This window comes from Alternaria dauci, chromosome 4 (genome assembly GCF_042100115.1).
Source record: "Alternaria dauci strain A2016 chromosome 4, whole genome shotgun sequence".
Taxonomy (NCBI): domain Eukaryota; kingdom Fungi; phylum Ascomycota; class Dothideomycetes; order Pleosporales; family Pleosporaceae; genus Alternaria; species Alternaria dauci.
Genome location: NC_091275.1, coordinates 1082410 through 1101226, shown reverse-complemented (window position 1 = coordinate 1101226; position 18817 = coordinate 1082410). Strand labels below are relative to the sequence as shown.

The following is an 18817-nucleotide window of genomic DNA, read 5'->3' as shown; positions in this document are numbered from 1 at the left end:
TAACAGATCATCGACCCTGAGCGGGATCTCATCTTGCCTTCGACACATCTAACGCAAATCTTTCATTCCCCACGAGATGCCAGCACATCAACCTTATCCACCCGCGCATCACTCCATCGTCGGCAACCCACTTATTACCAACTTTGTTGCCGTGATATGACGAAAGTGTTGCTTCACCAGGTTTGAAATGCTGAACATCCTCATTTCGCCCCGATGGTTGACGCACATGCCCGAAGGAGCTCCAGTTTTAATAATATAACGCAGCAACGGCTTCCCTGCTCCCCTGTCGATCGCACTATCGATACCCAGGGGTGCTCCTTTCGGGCACGACGTCGTGGTGGCTTACCTTGCGTGCGTCATAGCCCTTTTTCAGGAGACAGAGGCCTGCGCGGTGCCATTAGCGAAATTGAAATGGGACTGGCGCCGTAAGGTTGCCATGTTTTGGGAACAGGGTGGGCTCAGACGCGTGGTCGCGCGGTGGCTTGCGGGTGCTTGGCCGGCAGGTTCGCTCTGTGGGTAGTGCCGTGGGTGTTTGGCTAGTTGATAGCTGCGCGTGTTTGTGTGGTTACTGTGGTGTTGGGCAATTTTCGGAGGGATTCAGGCCGAAGTGTGCGGACATGTCGAGAAATGAGTAAAGGCAGGATAGTTCGTAAGCGACTTCTCATGTTGATGAGAATATGTGTGTGTGTGTTATGTGGCTTGGGACTGGTTGCCGGGTCGTCAATGTGCCGTTAACTGACACGTTTCGATTGATCCATGGGCGCGTCGCCGTGCTCTTCGCGCGTCGCTTGAGTGGTAAGAGACGACCAGGCTTGACGCCGTTGCTAGACGGTGGCGTGAGGCTTGGGCATGCCGGCGCTTTTTGTCATGCGCCCAAGCACCCAAGCACTTTGCGCAATACATGGAGGCAGCCTCAACATGGTTTGCAAAGGTCGTGCAGATAAGGCCCTCATCCTGGGGGTGTTGTACAAAGGGTACGGATGCGAAGATACGAAGAAGGGAATGACCCTGGTTGCACCCCAGACCATAGCAGAGGGTCCAATTGACAGGGCTGCAGGTACAGTACAGGTACAAGCCGCGGACACCTGCTTCTGCAGTTTGCAGCAAGTGTATCGATGATGACACTGCAGTTGGGTTGTGTAAGCGACAGGGAGCAGAGGGTCGCGATACGACGCCACTGAGCTGTCTAGTCTGCCCCGTGCCAGGTGATCAGCACTGCATCAGAAAGACAAAACATGCAGCAAGTCCCACGCTGTGCACCCAACCATTCTGTTCTCTCCCTTTTCTTCTCCTACACTCGTTGTCGAGACTGCGCCTACACATTCGTTTATCTGGTGCTTGAGCCAGAAACCATTCGTTGGAAGAAGCAGTGTGGGTTGCCCAGGACGGTCGCTTTATCGATTATCGCGAGAAGCATCATTTCCGGAAAAAGGTCCGCGTTAGTGACACTGGCTGCGGGAGCACAGCGACAAGACCAGGAAGGGTTTGCGAATCAGCAGCGGCTTGTGCATCCAGCTGAAGCATCAGTGAGGCTGCTATCGTGGTCGAAGGAGGGACGATCTGCGAGGGTGTTCAAGGTCGGGGAAGTCATGACGACGAGATAGGCCGAGGAGCTTCACATTTTGTCACAAGACCTCCAGCGTTGAGTTTCAAGCACGACGGCCGACAGCCACGGCCGAGCATCCAGGGCGCCCTCAGCAGCACCGCCCGAGTTGGTAGCGAGCAGGGTGTAGCACGGTTCGAGTCAAGTCTAGCGCCAGTGCGGAAGAGGCGGAGAGGCTACTCTTGAACTAACGGCCAAAGCGGGAGAGATCAGTAGCCAGGTAGTGTTCCATTCACCAGCACAGACGTCGCAGCCAGCTAGCGTGTGGTAAGTCCTGCCGCTCCACCAGCTCCCATCCTCAACAGCGGCACTGTCTCTGTCCAGCTTTTCCCTCTCCACAACAAACTGTGCTACCGGCGGCACCCGCCAGACAGTCCACCACGGGCAGCGATGCTGACGATATTTTGAGGGGATTCCAGGAACACATTGCCGCCCACGACCAATAATCTCTAGCACCGGAGCCCGGCCATTCCCAGCACCTGGTACCACCTCACACCACATCCATCCATCCACCCATCCAACCCCGCCTGCGCTCTCTCGAGGCCTTCGCAAACTTCATTCACCCACTGCATCGCTCGTTGACGACGTCGGAGGCGTTCAATCGCTCATCCAAGTCTCTGTCGCGGTCGACAATCGCCACAGGCGCCCATTCACTCTCGACAACAAACGACCTGGTCACTTTTCTGGCCACCATCGCGCCCATACAGCAACCACACTCGACTACCCCCACCCACAGCCTCACACATCCCACAACATGGAGCATAGATTCGCCTCAACGCTGCTGGGCTTCCTCGCCTTCTTCATATTGCTGGCCTCGATCAAGCCAGCAGGCGCAGCAGACTGGACGCACTCATACTGTTCCAGCCTCAACACTGGTAGCGACGATCAAGTCTGTAAGTGACATGTCGATCCATGTCTCTCCGCGATCCACATCTAACCCCACCCACCAGATACCTGGCCATGGCAGTCCAACGGCAACTGCACCAACCACTGCAAGGAGGAAGGCACATATGCATTCGCCGTCTTGCAGTACACCGACTGCTGGTGCTCCAACTATGCGCCTGGAGAGACGGCCGACATGGACGACTGCGAGGTCGACTGCCCTGGCTTCCCCGATGAGAAGTGCGGCAACAAGGACAAGGACCTGTTCATGTACATCGAAATGGACGGTCAGGTATCCGGTACCATCGGAGGTTCACAGCCCACATCCTCCGCAGAAGCGCCTTCATCGACGCAAGAAGCTCCCAAGACTGTTAGTACTTCCCTTTCTTCATCTTGCGCGCACTCCTTCTTTCCTCCCTTCGCAATTCTCTTAGCATCCTTTGATTCGTCTTTGCACTCTCTTCTGTGACCGGTGTTTGACTTCGTGGTAGTCGGCCCCGCCTCCGCCACCGGTCGTCACTGTGAGACCTGATCCAGAGACTATTACCTCTGTGGTCACTGCGACGCCGTCTTCTCCCAGTCCTTTTTTCACTGTACTTGCTTCGAGTCCTGCCTGTTGCACAAAGCTAACAGGTCACACAGACTGCAAAACCGTCGACCACCCAATCATCCGAATCCGATGAAACTTCAACGTCGGCACAGGAACCCGTCACAATGCCAACTGTCGTCACGGAGAGCGGCCGCATCGTCACCCGTACGCTTGTCGTAAGCCCTACACCCACAGCAGCTCCCGCCGACACAGAGGCCTCCGGCTCCGGGAAGAGTTCTACCAACGTGGGCGCTATTGCTGGTGGTGTCGCTGGAGGTGTCATTGCGTTGTTGGCCATTGCTGGCGGCATATTATTTGTCCTATGGCGCAAGAGGAGGCAACAAGACCAGCCCCAAGATGGACGCGAGAGCGGCTCAGCGGGCATCTCGCGGAACGTAAGCACCATGAGCAGAGCTGGCTTGCTAGGAGGGCGCAGCGAGAAGTCCCCAACCCAACTTGTCACCAACTTTGGGTCGCAACGTAGCCGTCACGACGACGAATCCGTCACCCCCATTACGCCATCAACCCGCCGCCTAAGCCAACCGATCTTGGTCGACTCGCGACTCAACCCTACGGCTGTCTTGACTTTCCACGGCGCGAATGCAAGCCGGGAAAGTCTAGGAAGCATCGATGACAGCCGGGATTATGGACGACAGCTGAATGTGCGGAATCCGGATCCGAATTAGGACGACATAGGTTAAAACACCACATTCCAGTTTGATAAAAGGTGCACACACGTCACAGGTCGGAGACTCTGCACATCTCGCCAAGACTACACCTACAATCACAAAAGTTGGATGTCACAAGCGCGTTACGACTGACGAACCTACACTCATACCATATCCAAAACAACCAGGCGTAATGTATAGCTTCGACGCACGGCCGTCTAGTTTGTTCCATCATTGTTTTGAGGGTTCTGAGTTATATCTCTGCCGAGACTCTCTGTCCGGTTCGACCACATCATTAATGGCACCAGCACCTGTATACACTACTTTCCTTTCTCGCTGGATCTCTTTTATGCGGCAATGTATATACTTATTTAGGGGGTGGCAAGAGGATAGGAGAGGGCCTCACGGCAACGGCAGACGGAACACATCATGCCACACCTAATGGCGTTAGGAGAGGTGGAGTCGCAATAGGGTTTGCTGGTAGATAGTTGAAAGAGATGGGACAGCTACGCGTGCGTGAACACGACGTAGCTGCATCACCACTCGATACTTGAATTAAAACGTTACCTCCAAGTCTGGCAATATAGTTGTAGGACGTCAGTGAGTGGAAGATTTCTCGGCGCCTGTTCAATGTCCTCTATGTAAACGGCTGTAGCAACAATCTCTGTCGTGTTTCGTCTACTAAAGATCACTTTGTTAGATGGCTCAAGGACGATACCTTACCAGATCCTCACCCTCTGCCCTGGTGATCCTTGGATCCGGCCAAGACGCTAAAGTTGGAAGCAATGTCACGGTCGATCGCGTTTCGCTCGCTCAACTCACCAACTCAAACAATCAAGTTCATCATGTCTGAGCTATCTCCCGTTTATCCGCATTCCTCCGAAAGTCAACACCAGCAGTTAACTGATGGCCACCACCTCCCCGTCGCTGCAGTATCCGATTGCCATATATACACCCTTCCGGATGAAATCCTGTTCGCTATAATTTATCAAGTCTTTCTCGATGATGTCGACGACGTTTGGATGGTCAGTTTCACCAGCATGCGTCTGCATCGGATTGCCAAAGAGCACCTATACAGCTGGTACTCGACGGGCGATGGTGTTCCAGGGCTCTACGTCCGTACCCTTGCATCCTTACCGAATCTTCAGCGATGCGTCCAGCGCGTTGAATGGGGGGCTGATGGAGAAGCATTCAAGTTCCCCGAACAACTTACAACTGCTGAACTCCAGCATATTACCGAAAGAGTAGGCCTTGGCAAAGTAGGACGAACAGAGGCTACAGGGAAGAGAAGGATAAGCAAGTTGAATGCGTGGCTTATGGATGGTGACAGAGAACATAGGTTCAACACATTTGTCTTGTTCACACCCAACGTCAGAAAGATCCACGTTATACCTTTTCAATGGTCCCGCAAGGTCGTGTGGTTCAAGCCAGCACTGGAATCCCAGGTCTTCTCCAAACTGCGGGAAGCACATATTGGCTCTGAGGATGTACGTATCGGGTGCATCCTTTCATTGTTCCTGTTGCCATCGATGAGAACTCTTACCGTGTCTCATGTGGGGATACATCGCGACACAGATGGAATGGGTCCACGTCACGAATGGGAAGCCAATACTGCTTTTTGGAAACGATTAGAGAAAGACGGGTCAAACCTCGAGAACCTGATACTGCCTTTTGTTGGCGGCGATACGCTAGACCTCGTTCGAGTGCTAGAATCGTTCAAGGGCCTCAAGAAATTTAAAATCACTTTCTGCGGACACGGCCTAGGGAAAGATGACGTGAATGTACGAGCGCTTCTACACGCAATCGCAAATCACCGTGGATCGCTCGCATCACTCGACATCGACGACTTCCGCCTCGCAAACGATTCAAACGCTCTGGAAGAGTTGAGAGTCCTGGATCGTTTAGAATGGCTTCAGATGAGCACGCTAGCCTTTTATGGGGGAGGCGACGAATGGGAAGAGCTCGTTGAGGAGTTGCCAGGGCTCTTCAAGAATCTACCCAGGCATATCAAACATCTCCACATCCCATCGCTCGACGCTGATGACGTGCCTGAACCTTTTGTGGAAGCCTTGACCACCATGGCTCCCACAATCAATACCATGTTCCCCAATCTGGAAAAAATCATATTCTCCGATTGGCATCCGCAGCTTGGCATGTTCCCGTGCCAGCAACTCTTTGCCGCTCTGCAGAATGGACTGGCAAAAGCTGGTGTCGAGGCGCAGTCGGTGCATAACACTGATGGGTCGGCTGAAAGGTGGTATGAAGAGAGTCGTGTTGCTGTCTCGACTGTGATAGAGCCAGATTGGGTGTGGGTGGAACTGTTGGGTGGTTGGGCCGACGAAGACAGAGATGAAAGTTCTGATACCTGGTTTCAGCATTTTGGACGTTGGGGAAATGGTAACGAACTTGAGCGGAACGGTCCACCATTGGACGGATGTCATTGGAGCACTATACGGCACCCATGAATCGGTATTCAAAGATTCAGTTGCAGCTTCTTCGTAGTAGTCTACCTAGCCGGGTAGGTAGCTTGAGATTACCCAGGTACTCGAACTAATTAATTCAAATCTCTCCAGAATTTGTGGTGATTCTGTCTGATGAGAAAGGGTTGGTAGGGAGCAAGATTTTGCGATTGCATATGCAGCAACAAGAATCGTGATCAAGTATACGTGGACAATACGCAGAGCACGCAGCATCCCTGTCGATGCGAGTTGAGGCTCAACTGCACACACGCGCCACGCGTTCCCACTTGGGCCCACGTACCCTGAATCTCGACCGCAACATCGACCCCAACTACTTCCTCCACGACCTGGGACCAAACACCGCCCTTTATTGTTCTACAATCGCGCAGTGTCTCGGTTGCCCATCATGAGTAAAATGTGGGAGGTGGATCCGGAGACGCGGAGCAAGGTACGTTGCGCGTTCTACTAGTTAGGTACCGTACGGAGTGGGGTGCTAGGGGGTCAATTGCGGCGCAAAGGCAACGCAGATGATGGCTGGATATGCCATGTCGACAAATGCTAACCAGTTTCACACACAGCTGCTGGAGATACAAAAGACCAACGATAACAACAAGTGCGTCGACTGCAATGCGCCGAGTCCGCAATGGGTATGCAACCGCCCTTCCTCCACCGACGCACGCGATCACCGACTACACCTACTAAGATGAGATGCATTAGGCTTCGCCCAAGCTTGGTATCTTCATGTGTCTCTCCTGCTCCGGTGTGCACCGTGGTCTTGGTGTCCACATCTCCTTCATCCGCAGCATCACCATGGACGCTTTCAAGGGCTCAGAACTCGTGCGCATGGCCGCCGGCGGCAACAAGCCATTCCAGGACTTCTTCAACTCGCACCCATCCAACACGAAAGACGGACGGACATTCGAAGCCTCTTCCATAGCAGAGCGATACGATTCAGAGGCGGGCGACGAGTGGAAAGAGAGGCTCAGCTGTAAAGTCGAGGACAGGGAGTTTGACAAGAGTAATCTGCCCAAGCGGTTACCCAAGAAAGACAATGCGTCTGCGGCCGGCATGGGTGGGCCATTGAGCGGGCGAGCCAGTGCAGCGGGAAGCAGAAGTCAAACACCTCTGGGAAAGACACGAAGCAACGACTCGGGTTTCCAACGATCCGGCTCGCCTGCACTCGGCACCAACGCCATGTCCTCCCAGAAGGTCAAGAACGAAGCCTACTTCGCCAAAATGGGACAGGAGAACGCCAACAGGCCAGATGGCGTTGCGCCAAACCAGGGAGGCAAATATGGTGGCTTTGGCAGCGAGCCAGATTCCTGGAAGAAGGACGACGAGCCGGGCGCGCCACCTGCACTTGATGACTTCCAGAAAGACCCCATCGCCGCGCTCACCAAGGGCTTTGGTTGGCTGGGCGCAAGCGTTAGCAAGGTGGGCAAAACGGGTTATGAAGGCTACGTGAAGCCCGGTATGGCAAAGGTACGTCTAACAACACCGTCGGAAGCGGATACAATTAGAGTGACTAACGACTCTCTAGCTCGCCGAGGCAGACCTCGCAACTCAAGCCCGCACGACCGCTGGCACCCTAGGCCAGACGCTCCAATCTGGCGTCGCAAGCGCCAACACGCAATTCACCCGATTCGTCGACGGAGATTCCTCAACACATTCCTCTGCTAGGTCTGGCCAGCGCGAACCCGAGCGCAAAGACTTTTGGGAGAGCTTCGGCGCGGCGCCCAAGGGGCCGGCGAAGGACAAGCAGGACTTCTGGGATGAATTTGCTAGTGCAGGCGAAACGAGGACGAGCGGAGGAATGGCGCCAAAGAAGCCCAGTGGCATTGGTACAAGTGCAATGAAGAAGGGCGGCGCTGGAGGTGCCACGGGTGGAGGTGCGAAGAAGGACGATGAGTGGGGGGAGTGGTAGAGGCTTTCATCCAGCTTTTCGTCAGAATAAGACGGGATTCGGAGGCAGATGAGGCGTTTAGGCGTTGACGTACATGAGGGGTGGGACTGCGTAGATCGTCCGACTGTGGGTTAGGAGCGTATACCGGCAAGTATCGTCGTCATTCCATGAGCTGCGCTTTATTTCTTCTCGTTGTGAATTCACCTGTATCGATACACTAGGGCATATTCCAAAGTCCTGATATGTATCTATTCGACATCAACAAGCTTACGCGCATGTAGAGATCTGGCGAAGCGCACCTGCTCAGCCCTTTCCCGCGTTTGAAACCAAGGTCGTCCTGTCTGAGTGGGTTCTCTCACCACCTTCCCACTTTGCTCGCTGCGGCCTCGTTCCTGCTTCCCTGCTTTTATGTTGTTGTCATAACACTGCAGCACGAGACACCTTGGAAGATATTTGAAATCGCCCTCCTTGAACAGCTGCCAACACCATAGGTCACTTTAGTGTCTTAGGGACATTCGGAGACTGGACGCAGTAACACAGCCGAAACCACCAGAAAATGCGAACGGTTATGACAACATGGGTCGCTGCTACAGCGGTGCAGCGGTCCTTCTTCGTCTGTCTTGCATCTTGATATGTTCTTGCAGCGACATCGGGTGCAACTACCTTCCTGGGCACCTCCCTGCCCCATTCAATCGCGCAGAAGCGTCCCGACTTCGTTATTGCGCGACGAAGAGCGCAACGACCTCACAACATCGACAAGCTGCCTTCCTTGACCATGCAGAATGCCTTCTACATCCACAACTCGGTGACGGAACCCGAAAACTGACGTTAGCGTCTTCCAGGCTCTCATATAAACCCACTTCCTCTCCCGTCTCTCTGCTTCTTCTTCAGCCCACTCCAACAATCGGCCGAGCAACAGTACCGTTGGACAGTTGTTCTACTTGCACCGCCTTTCCAGTCAGTCAGTATGTTCCTCCACTCTTGTTCATTCATCGCACTCAACCTGCACATGAACACACTCCGACATCCCTGAAGTGCCTTTTCTATTCGGTACTGCCTAAGGCATCGATGCTGAGATTCCATAGGGCCTTCTACACATCGATCAAGCTTCCAGCGAACTTTTCCTGAGCCTGCCAGTCGAGTATGTTGTCCCATCTTGCTCGATATCTGCATACACATTCTCGCCTATCGTGCTAATGCACGACAGGTCATACTCCTCAGCATCCTCACCTGTCATTGTCAAACTGAGCTCCAGCTGAACTCCCCTGCTGGTATGCTCCTCCTCTTCTGCCTTCACCTACAGCAAGAGCGTTTACTGAAATAAAACAAAGCTCTTCAATCATGGCTCGCTCCCTCCTTCTCGCCACGAGCGCGTTACTCGCAGTCCTCTCTCTGCTGGCTCAGGCCAAGGAAAAGAACGAACTACGTACATATGCCTTCGCGAGCGACGACTGCAACGGAGCAACACACCGCGGCAATATGGATCTCAAGCTGGGCAAGTGCAAGGACATCGTCATCGGCGCCAACAGCATCAAGCCCTTCCACAACAAGCATGAGGCCTGGATTGGCCGCATCAATCAGGGAGGGCCACCTTGCTACCTTGTTACATTCCAGCATCATGGTTGCAAAGGTCTGGCAACATCCATTTCACCACTCCCTGAGGCTATCTCCGAATGCATCTCACCAGACCATGACGAACCCTTCCTCTCAGTACTGTTTGATTGTTACAAAGCCGAAACAATCACGGTCCCAAATCCCCAGTAAGTCTTCCGATCGTTCACTTGTTTCTTGGCTGACTCTGACCTTGCTCAGCGTCGTTACCGTGCATACGCCCTTCGTGTCTTCGCAGTGGGTCCATACTAGCAATTCTCTTACGCCCCTGGAATCAACTACCGACGCGGTATATGTCACCACTCCCCTGCCCGTAGTAACGGTCTTCCCTGAGAGCACAGTCACCGTGGTCATGCCTCCCCCCGAATCAGTTGAAACGGTTACTATTCTCCCTCCTTCCACAACAACCGTTACTGTCTACGGTGGAAACTACGGCCGGTCTCACATGCATCACTCTGATCTACATCAGGAATCAGTTGCCAAAGTTCCTCAGGATCTTGAGCCGCGCAACAAGAAAAAGTGGAAGGGACCTCGAATCGGTGTATGGATGCTACACCCCTGGACCGCGGCAGTCATTTGCTACGAGTGTTATGCAAAGAGCCCCAGCAACACGTTCAAATTCGAGTGTCGCTCTGGACCGAAGAATCCCGTTGATTGCAAGGGCCCGGTACCTGATCCGCAAAATGTAGTTACCGTCACGCATGCACCAGTCGTCACAGTGACAGCTGGTGATCCAACCACTTCAGTTATTATAGTGACAGCCACACAACCGCCACCGGTGACCACAGTCGTCTCGCCAGCCGTTACCGGTCAGACTGTCTACACGATGGTTGGCGGCAAACCCGTCTACACAATCGTCAACCAGACGGTCCACACAGCCGAACTAGGTCAGCAGGAAGGCCACCTTGAACCCAGATCGTTCCACAGGGCTGTCAGATTCACTCATCCATTCCAGCCTGGCACTGAGATGTGTGCAGACGGCGAATGGGATGGCAGAGGAAAGGACAGGGGCGAAATTCGGATCCAGAAGCCCAGCAAAGATATGAAGAAGTGTGAAAAGGATCATGAGGTACAGCTCATCGATGCTTCTCCACGGACAACCACCGTCGAACTTCCTACGCGCACTATCGCCGTCAGCACCTCCACTGTGTATCCTCCGTCGGTGGTCACGGTCAATCCCTCTCCGCCTGTGGTCACCGTCACCACTGTAGTTGGCTCTGCGCCAGCGCCTCCTCTGATTACCGTCACTGTCAGCCCTGAATCAAGTTACTCCACTGTCACCACTATAATTGGGTCTGCGCCAGCGCCTCCTGTGGTTACTGTCACTGTCAACCCTGCGTCCGATTACTCTACTATCACCACCATCTTCAATACTGCGCCAGATTACTCCACCATCACAACGATTTTCGATGCTGAGCCACCTTGTACCACGGTCACTGTTCTTCACGAAGCTGATCCTACAAGCTACATCATCAGCCGTCGCCACTATGATCTTTGAGTCCGATGGAAGATGGAGACCTGGAGGACGAGAGAGATGATGAAGCGTAATTCAGTTTGTATTGTTTAGCGTTACATAGTCAATTTGATATGATTGTTGGGCCCAAGGCCACTAGACTTCACATCCTTGCATGAACATCCAGCTTAAAGTCACCGGTACGTTCTCTAGAGCCGATGAGCTGTACTCAAGAGTAGCCAAAACCGGACATCAGTATCGCGAGCGTGTCGCTAAGCGGTATCTGTCCAAGGAATGCTATGAGGCACACTTGTAATAGGTAGAGAAAGGTACATAAGACGAACCCAAGACTCCAAACATCTCTTCCAAGTCTTACTCTTTCGCATGAGGTCTTGATGACCTAACAGAAAATACCTCGTAAGCATGTGCGCATATCAATGCATACTACGGGTTTTACATATGTCGTACGAAAGACTATAACCTCACCATGGAAGTAGACAGAGTCGTCAGTAGAAACCTTTATAAGCCTAGAAGACGGCGACTACCTCCGGGGTTTAGTTCTGCGCACAATAAACAAGAAGATAGTGTCTTATATTTGGTAAGCTGTATTAGCGTAATAAAGCATTGCTTCCCGCATGTGTGTTATTTCTACCATGTTCTGTGAACTGAAAGGAATGGATGCGTCGCAAAAAGCACACTGCAGGTTCCACAACAGCCCCGCAACCGCCCCACAAAGTATCTGTTCAGTGCTCTGTGCGGACCAAAGAGAACTAACCCGGGGAGCAGCAAAAACAAATCAAAAAGATAATCAACTAGCTGCTGCTCGTTTCGATCGAGCGTCCTCCGGGTTATGAGCCCGGCGCGCTTCCGCTGCGCCAAGCAGCTTTGTTGTTGATCAGATGGTGAAAGATTTTTGAAAAGAACAAAATATATTCAGAATTGTACCCTCCTCACGCTGGTATGCTGTCGAAGTGACGGATCACGCGGAAAATCCATATGCTTGAACTCACGCAAAGTGTGGAGTATGGTGCGCAGATTCTGCTATGAGTCACAAAGAACGAGTGGCTGTGGATATAGCTTGCTGGTCCTATCCCAACACCACCTTTACCCTACCATAATTCGAACCTCAATTAATCAAACGCCGCGCTAACCCATGCACTACTAAAGGCACAATAAGAACATACTCATACATCATCTCGAGAATGCACCTTCGGCATCGTCACCCAGGCCCCTGAATGCAATCCGACCGTTACTTCGCAGCACCTCACAGACAGTCTCCGCACTCAATTCATAGCCGCTCTTCCGCCAACGTGCATTCAGCCAATCTGCAAGCGCATCCGCACTGCAGCTAAATCTTCGTGTATCCCATTCATGCAATATGAGATCGATGATTGGCTGATCTGGTAAAAGTTCTGAATTTGGATCTTGCAAAGGTACGGATGAGAGAGGCATAGGTAGCGCGCGTGGAGGGAAGATGTTCTCGTATGCAGTCAGGAAGTGAAGGAGCGTATGTTCGGTGTGTGGGCGCGAAGCCAGTGTTATGCCGAAAGGTTGGCCGTTGAGCTTTAGGGCAGAGAGCGGGCATGCGGCGGTTGGATAGCCGGCTGCAGCAGCAAGGGTGGATAGAGGCGCGTCGCCAGGAGCAACGATTACATCGAGTTGTTTTGTAGCAAAGAGAAAGTCGAGGCCTTCGGGTCCGCCGGCGGTCTGAAGATGTTGCCGCGCGGCGTTGACCTCTTCGCGCTTGGTGCTTGACTGCAGCGCAGCCATCAGATCGTTCTGGTCTGGACACGCTGACTGGCATTAGTAAGAAATAGAGGTTTTGCAGTGTGTATGGACCTACTTGGTGGCAGGCACAGCTCAGGATGGTCTAGGTTGAAGTTGATAATCTCGGCCAAAGAGTGTATTTTCGTAACTTTGAAGTCGCGAATAAAATCTGCTAAGCATTCCTTGAACTCAGAATCTGCATCATATCAGTATGCATATAGTACGATTCAAAGAGTCGATTACTAACAAACGACAGGCTCAAAGCAGTTCTTTCCGTCGATAGTCAAACTTGATTGGTTCGGTAGTTCGACTGGATACACGACATCGACCCCCATCTCGATCATACTCTGAACAATCGTATCGTATTTTTGTGTCTGCATCGTGTCAGCACTGCATATCCCAACACCACACCAACCCCTGCAAGATAGCGTGGATTCTTTGCACCCACGTAAGCAGAGGCCTACCAACATACCATGAATCGCTCGGCGTCAGCATTGATCCGCCCGCTTTTACGCCACGCTTTCCAGATGGTCGGCTCGCATATGCCGATACGGAGCGATCCAAAGTCTGGCTTGATTTTGAACGATCTATGTGGGCTCCTTGCGCATTCTTCGCGGTTGGTTGGAACCATCAGTGCGTCCATCAGTGCCACAAGATCTTTCGCAGATTTGGCCTATAACACACGGTCAGTGATTCTGGTACGAGCTGACAGATATGCATATGCTTACCATGCCTCCGACGGCGTCGAAAGTTTTACTCAGATTGAAGATGCCGTCCATTGGCACTACACCAGCTGTAGGCTTCAAAGCATAAAGGGCTGCACGGTTTGCCGGCGTAATCAGAGATCCGATGGTGTCTGTTCCGATGGCAAGAGTACTGAAGCCTGAGGCCACTGCGACAGCGGATCCAGTCGAAGACCCTCCCGGCGCTGAAAGCTCCCAATGTAGCTTTCGTTTCTCAATGTGTCTTGACACGTACGGTGACTGACATTGTCCGCCCACAGCGGACCACCCTGGGGGCATAGAAGGGTTTTTGAGGCCACAAAACTCGGTCAAATTAGATTTGCCAATAATGATCATACCTCGTTTGACCAAACGTTGAACAATGATTGCGCTTTTCTTCGGTATGCAGCCTACAAAAGCATACGATCCTAATGGCGCGTAAGTTACTGGTAATAATCGAGGCTGTTTGCCTACCACATACCCACTGTGGTATCCATGCCCAGTTTCTCATCGGTCATGATGTTGTCTTTCAGTACTATCGGAATACCGTGTAATGGGCCCCTTATCTTGCCTCTTGCCCGTTCTTCGTCGAGCTTTCTGGCTATTCTCAATACTTCATGTTTTGGCGCCACCGAGATCAATGCGCGTAACTGTCTCCCTCTCCTGTTATGCATTTCAATCTCTTTTAGATACAGTTGCACGATCTGTACACTTGTGAGAGCTTGCGCATTCAGAAGTTCCGAAAGCTCGAACGCCGAGATCGTAAGCGGATCAAAGTCTGGAAGCCAAGTGTCGTCGGCTGAAGAAGTAAATGATGCCTTGCGTGACGCATTGTTGTTTTCGATGGACTCTCGTGGCGACACAGTCCCAGTACTAGGCGCAAGCGCTGTTTTTAGATATCTGAACATTCTCGGCATGGTTGTGTAAGATCTGCGATCGTTGACTATCTCTGATGCTGGATGCACCCCGTGGGGATGGAGGCTGACCAGGATGTCTGCCGATCCGGGACGTTGGTTGCAGCGTCTGAACTTTGGGCGTCTTTTGAAAAGAATGTACGTCTTGACTCAGCGTTCGAGCGAGGGGATCATCAATGTAGGGGAGAAAGGCAGTAAAAGGTGTCTGTAGGGGACGCGGACTCTGTTAGATTATGAGTGCTCGCCATGGCTGTTCCCGAGGCCCTAGACATCGCCAGTGGCTGCGGGAATGGTCCCTCTGTCCAGGCTCGACCGAACTGAACGTCCGCCTTCGGATATCCCGGCTGGAGGCGTCCATAGGCTACGTGAAGTAATAGGGTTGGTGGTTTCCGTGGAGCCAATGGAGGAAGGGTATTGCCGATGATTCGCGTCTTTCAATGATCCTATTCGCAGGCTGAGGTACCTTGAAAGAGCCACCTGATGTGTGATCAGGTTGAAGTCGCACAACACTTTACCCGGAACGCAGGGCCGCACGGAGCTGCTAGCGGTCGACGTCTCGCTTACGGTCAGATGGTGTGGCTGCTCACCCTGCTCCTGTCTAACACGCCGTGCCGCTGGACATGGACACTCTTGGGCTTTGCGGAGTTGTAAACATTCAACGTAGTCATCTCACGGGAGACGTTCTGTCAGTCTGAGATGGCCGAGCTTTGCGTCTACTGCATAAGATTTTACCAATGTGTTGGTGTCTCAGACTGTCTGGAATTCAACCTATTGACCACTGTGAAGGGCTTCCCTTTGTGTCGATCACCATGCTACGACGTCTGGCATGCTGCTCAAGATATTGCTCGACACTGCTGCGCACTGGTGGCACAGCGAGCACTTTGTTCGCAGGATAAAGAGAGGTTTCACCTCGATCTGAATAACTATGGTTGTCGTCGTCACGGATTTGGCGTGCGTGTTCTGAGGTGGAATCCCAGACCCTTGTCCGTGCTCCGCAGCAGCAAGTAGTTCAAGATCGTTGTGTCGCATCCTGCGGGGAAGCAACTCTCCTGACGTCTATGACTTGATAGACTGCAAACATGGTCGCTACAGTCGTAATACGTGGATCGTAGTAAATCACTTTGATGCGTCTCACGCCTATTGGTAAGGCCTCCCAGCTAGACAAGGCCCAAGAAACGCCGCGTCGGGGTAGCGGACACCGCGCAAGACTCGTACACAACGGCTGGCGCCGTGGCACAGTTCTGGAAGGGCATCGGAAGTCCCATGTATGGATGGCGTAAACCCAGGTGCGCTTGCCAGTAAGGCGGGGCGGGCTCGAAATAGTGTTAGCGCAAAGGACTGCCGCTGTCCGTTCAGATGGTCGAAATGCAATATGTAACCCCACAATTCGCAATATCGATTGCCACGCTGTATTGATTGCGGTCCGGGTTGGCACAAGAAGCTCTTTGATCAACTGATGCCCTCTGGAACCGTGATTGTCACCAGGATATCGTGCAGCTGCCACTTCCGCCAATCTGGACCGAGCCTTGACTGCCGTGGCAGATGTCAAAAGCCGAGGCAGGTCCCGATACTGGGAATCAATCAAGTGTGATAGTGCGACCACGTACCGGTAAGTAAGATATATCCCGATGCATACATTTGCAGATCGGGGTCGCATGATCCTCAAAAAGGCAGAGCAACCCTTGTTGAACCGGTTGTGGATGCGCGTGGCAGATGAGTAGACAGCAGACGACCACATTCGCCCAGAGACCGAAAAAGACTTAAAATGAAAAGACCAAGATGACAAGGACGTTGTGATGTAGACAGAATAACAATCGTTTACTAGCGCTAACTCGACGCCGGCTCAACGCATCTTTTTACGGAGGATGCGGCCTCTGCTTTCACGTCCGCAGACAAGGATAGCAGATGCCACGCAACATTGGGAAACAATTAGAGGTGGGCTCGCATGGTGTGTAATACACATGTCGAGTGGTATCATGCAGTCGCTCTTCATACGAAGAATACGATCCGCCATGCCTTGCCCGGTGTGTTCCGACTTACCACAGACGAAGTTGCTCCTAGAACGTCGTAGTGGCCAGTCTACTTGCAGCATTCTTTGCGTCAATGCGGTCGTCATCTTCTTCAAGCCCCTTCTGGCTGCCTGCCTTGCTTGTCGCACGCTTCCTACCACCCACTGACTCTTCCCCGTTCTCATCGACCTCGGGTAACGGAGCAACGATGCTTCCACTCATGCTGCGGTTGAGACCATCACCTGGTCGTCGCGGTACGCCCGACCATGCATCACCCTTTGGACCTTGCGAACTGGCCATGGAAACACGGCGCTGAGCTGGGTGAGCTTCGCGTCCCAGTCGAGAAAGGCCACCACTACCATCGATGGCTCGAATGTCTGGCCGCACGGATTCGAGTGTGGCAAGTGTGCGGCGCTCTGCCTCAATCTGTCGTACGACGTATTCGCGAATTGCCTGCCTCATGTCTTGTGTGGTTCTGTTGAACCATTTGCGCTGCTCTTGGAGGAGATTGGCGGTAACGCGCTGGGCTTTCGTCGTGAGGTATTGTTCGTGACTTCTTGCTTCGTCTAGGGCTGCAATAGCCTCATCGACCTTGTCCCGTTTTACACTAGAGCTGGCTTTCAACCTGTCAGCCGCAGACAGTTTGGACCTTGTCGCGGACTGTGCCTGGAGCAGCTCGCGCAACAGGATGTGCCGATTGGTGAGGGTTTCCTTGGCGATGAAGGCGTCGCTGCTATGATACTGTAGAGGGTCACCAAGAGTTGTAGCTTCAGCCGTACCCTGAGCTGCGTGGTAATCGCCGGTGGCCTGGATGACCTTTCCAAGCTTCTTGTATGCGTGTGAGAGACCGACGTGCGTCTCCTGGACATGTAGCGCCGCGAACTTGGCACCGAGGTCGGATTCTGCAACTCCGAGATCTATAGCATGTTAGCCCCGATTCCACAAGTCCGCTTGTCGGGAAGCCTACTTCTCCTGTGCTTTACAACCTTCTCCAGCTTCTGCTCAGCCTCCATTGTACCCAGATAGAAAGCTTTCACAACCGGTCGTGCTGCAGCAAGTTCTGGGGTGTCATCTGGCGGAGGCGCAAATTGCTTGATCATCTTACGGCGCACACCAGTCGCGGGTTGTTTCCTCCGTACGACAGGACTGTATCCGAAATCGCTCTCGACGAAGAAGACCATTTCCTCGTCGCGTATCAGGATGTCATTGCTGCACACAATGTTCAACCACCGTTGCATCGATGTCTTCAAGCGCGCCTCGTCTTCGTCGGTGCCTGCGCCAGCCGAGGTGGTCGCTGGTGGCACTGCAGGCACGATGGCTTCGGGACATGCGGAGATGAGGTGCTCGCCCAGTTTTATGAATTCGGAATGCAGACGTCGGACATCGCGGAATTGGGTAGTGCGAAACTTGGGTAGGTTCGTCTAGGGACACGTCAGTAAGGCATGTGGTGTTGGGGCCAGGCGCGAGTGGTATGAGCAGGACGGGAGGTAGCTACGCAGTCCGACCAAGGTGTCTGGAGAGCACGTGTCTACCTCGATCCGTTCCTCAATGTCCACTATGTCGCGCAACCCTAGCCCGGGTATATCGATATAGTGTAGACATACGTAAACATCAAACCGCAGTATGGGGTCCTTCTTGCTATTCCTCTCGAGACCCGTGACCTTGGCTTGGAGCTTGTAGTGTTGCTGTTGTCGCTGCGGCCTGTTCCCATGGTACCTCTGCGGCTGTTGCTGACCTTGCTGCGCATGTGGTGATCTCGGCGCATCTTGACCCGGCTGCTGAGGCTGCTGTGGATGGTCGCCATTCTCTGGCGCTGTGCCTGGCCGGCTTTGCGCATCTTGGCCGCCCATGTAGCCATAGCGTTCACCACCCTCGTGGTACGGGGACGCCTGCGGAGGCAGCGGGGACGAGGGGACATCGTTGGCTGACGGCTGGCCAAAGGACGCTCGGTTGGCCCGGGGCGACGACGCCCATGGGTCGCGGCCGCCGGGGTGGTCCGGGTCGTGGGCGCTGTAATCCATGGCGTGTGGTGGTGAATTGAAGCTCTGGACAGCTGCGACTAGCTGTCGAGTGATGCGATGATGTCGCTGGGCGAGTGCCCTGGCCAATCCTGGAATTAGCCGAGCTAGGCAAGGCGCGAACGTTGACCTTCTTTACATCACGTGCGCCTGACAGACATCACCACTCCGCGCATCGGCATCGCTGCAAGCAGTCTCGGGCATGAGGGTCGGATGGGT

The 18817-nt window shown here is 53.2% G+C and overlaps 5 protein-coding genes across 5 annotated transcripts; 3 read left to right on the top strand and 2 right to left on the bottom strand.

Annotated features, from left to right (window-relative positions):
* Nucleotides 1-2357: 2357 nt before the first annotated feature.
* On the top strand, nucleotides 2358-3760 carry ACET3X_004941 (uncharacterized protein; the record flags this gene model as incomplete). The annotated part of the gene is made up of 3 exons (XM_069451091.1): nucleotides 2358-2496; nucleotides 2554-2855; nucleotides 3128-3760. The coding sequence occupies 3 exons, from the start codon at nucleotides 2358-2360 to the stop codon at nucleotides 3758-3760; spliced, it is 1074 nt and encodes a 357-aa protein (XP_069306985.1).
* Nucleotides 3761-6502: 2742 nt separating this feature from the next.
* Nucleotides 6503-8403, top strand: ACET3X_004940 (uncharacterized protein). The gene is made up of 4 exons (XM_069451090.1): nucleotides 6503-6649; nucleotides 6780-6848; nucleotides 6919-7683; nucleotides 7742-8403. Exons 1-4 carry the CDS (start codon nucleotides 6608-6610, stop codon nucleotides 8123-8125), a joined length of 1260 nt encoding a protein of 419 aa, XP_069306984.1. The 5' UTR covers nucleotides 6503-6607; the 3' UTR covers nucleotides 8126-8403.
* A 1042-nt stretch (nucleotides 8404-9445) lies between these two features.
* Nucleotides 9446-11213, top strand: ACET3X_004939 (uncharacterized protein; the record flags this gene model as incomplete). Its single annotated transcript, XM_069451089.1, has 2 exons — nucleotides 9446-9864; nucleotides 9917-11213. The coding sequence occupies 2 exons, from the start codon at nucleotides 9446-9448 to the stop codon at nucleotides 11211-11213; spliced, it is 1716 nt and encodes a 571-aa protein (XP_069306983.1).
* A 985-nt stretch (nucleotides 11214-12198) lies between these two features.
* ACET3X_004938 (uncharacterized protein) lies at nucleotides 12199-14574 on the bottom strand (the record flags this gene model as incomplete). Its single annotated transcript, XM_069451088.1, has 6 exons — nucleotides 12199-12961; nucleotides 13012-13131; nucleotides 13183-13309; nucleotides 13408-13608; nucleotides 13664-14085; nucleotides 14139-14574. The coding sequence occupies 6 exons, from the start codon at nucleotides 14572-14574 to the stop codon at nucleotides 12360-12362; spliced, it is 1908 nt and encodes a 635-aa protein (XP_069306982.1). The 3' UTR covers nucleotides 12199-12359.
* Nucleotides 14575-16488: 1914 nt separating this feature from the next.
* ACET3X_004937 (uncharacterized protein) lies at nucleotides 16489-18660 on the bottom strand. The gene is made up of 3 exons (XM_069451087.1): nucleotides 18185-18660; nucleotides 17548-18001; nucleotides 16489-17497 (listed from the first exon to the last, which is right to left on the bottom strand). The coding sequence occupies exons 1-3, from the start codon at nucleotides 18599-18601 to the stop codon at nucleotides 16629-16631; spliced, it is 1740 nt and encodes a 579-aa protein (XP_069306981.1). The 5' UTR covers nucleotides 18602-18660; the 3' UTR covers nucleotides 16489-16628.
* Between the last annotated feature and the right edge of the window lie 157 nt (nucleotides 18661-18817).

Bases quoted from the DNA above. Each gene is read 5' to 3' on its own strand.
- ACET3X_004937 (XM_069451087.1), bottom strand. From the start codon at position 18,601: ATGGATTACAGCGCCCACGACCCGGACCACCCCGGCGGCCGCGACCCA. The intron at 18,002-18,184 runs GTATGTCTACAC...ACGTGTCCCTAG, and splicing joins TACTGCGGTTTGATGTTTAC to ACGAACCTACCCAAGTTTCG. The intron at 17,498-17,547 runs GTAGGCTTCCCG...AACATGCTATAG, and splicing joins GGTTGTAAAGCACAGGAGAA to ATCTCGGAGTTGCAGAATCC.
- ACET3X_004940 (XM_069451090.1), top strand. From the start codon at position 6,608: ATGAGTAAAATGTGGGAGGTGGATCCGGAGACGCGGAGCAAG. The intron at 6,849-6,918 runs GTATGCAACCGC...GAGATGCATTAG, and splicing joins ATGCGCCGAGTCCGCAATGG to GCTTCGCCCAAGCTTGGTAT. The intron at 7,684-7,741 runs GTACGTCTAACA...ACGACTCTCTAG, and splicing joins TGAAGCCCGGTATGGCAAAG to CTCGCCGAGGCAGACCTCGC.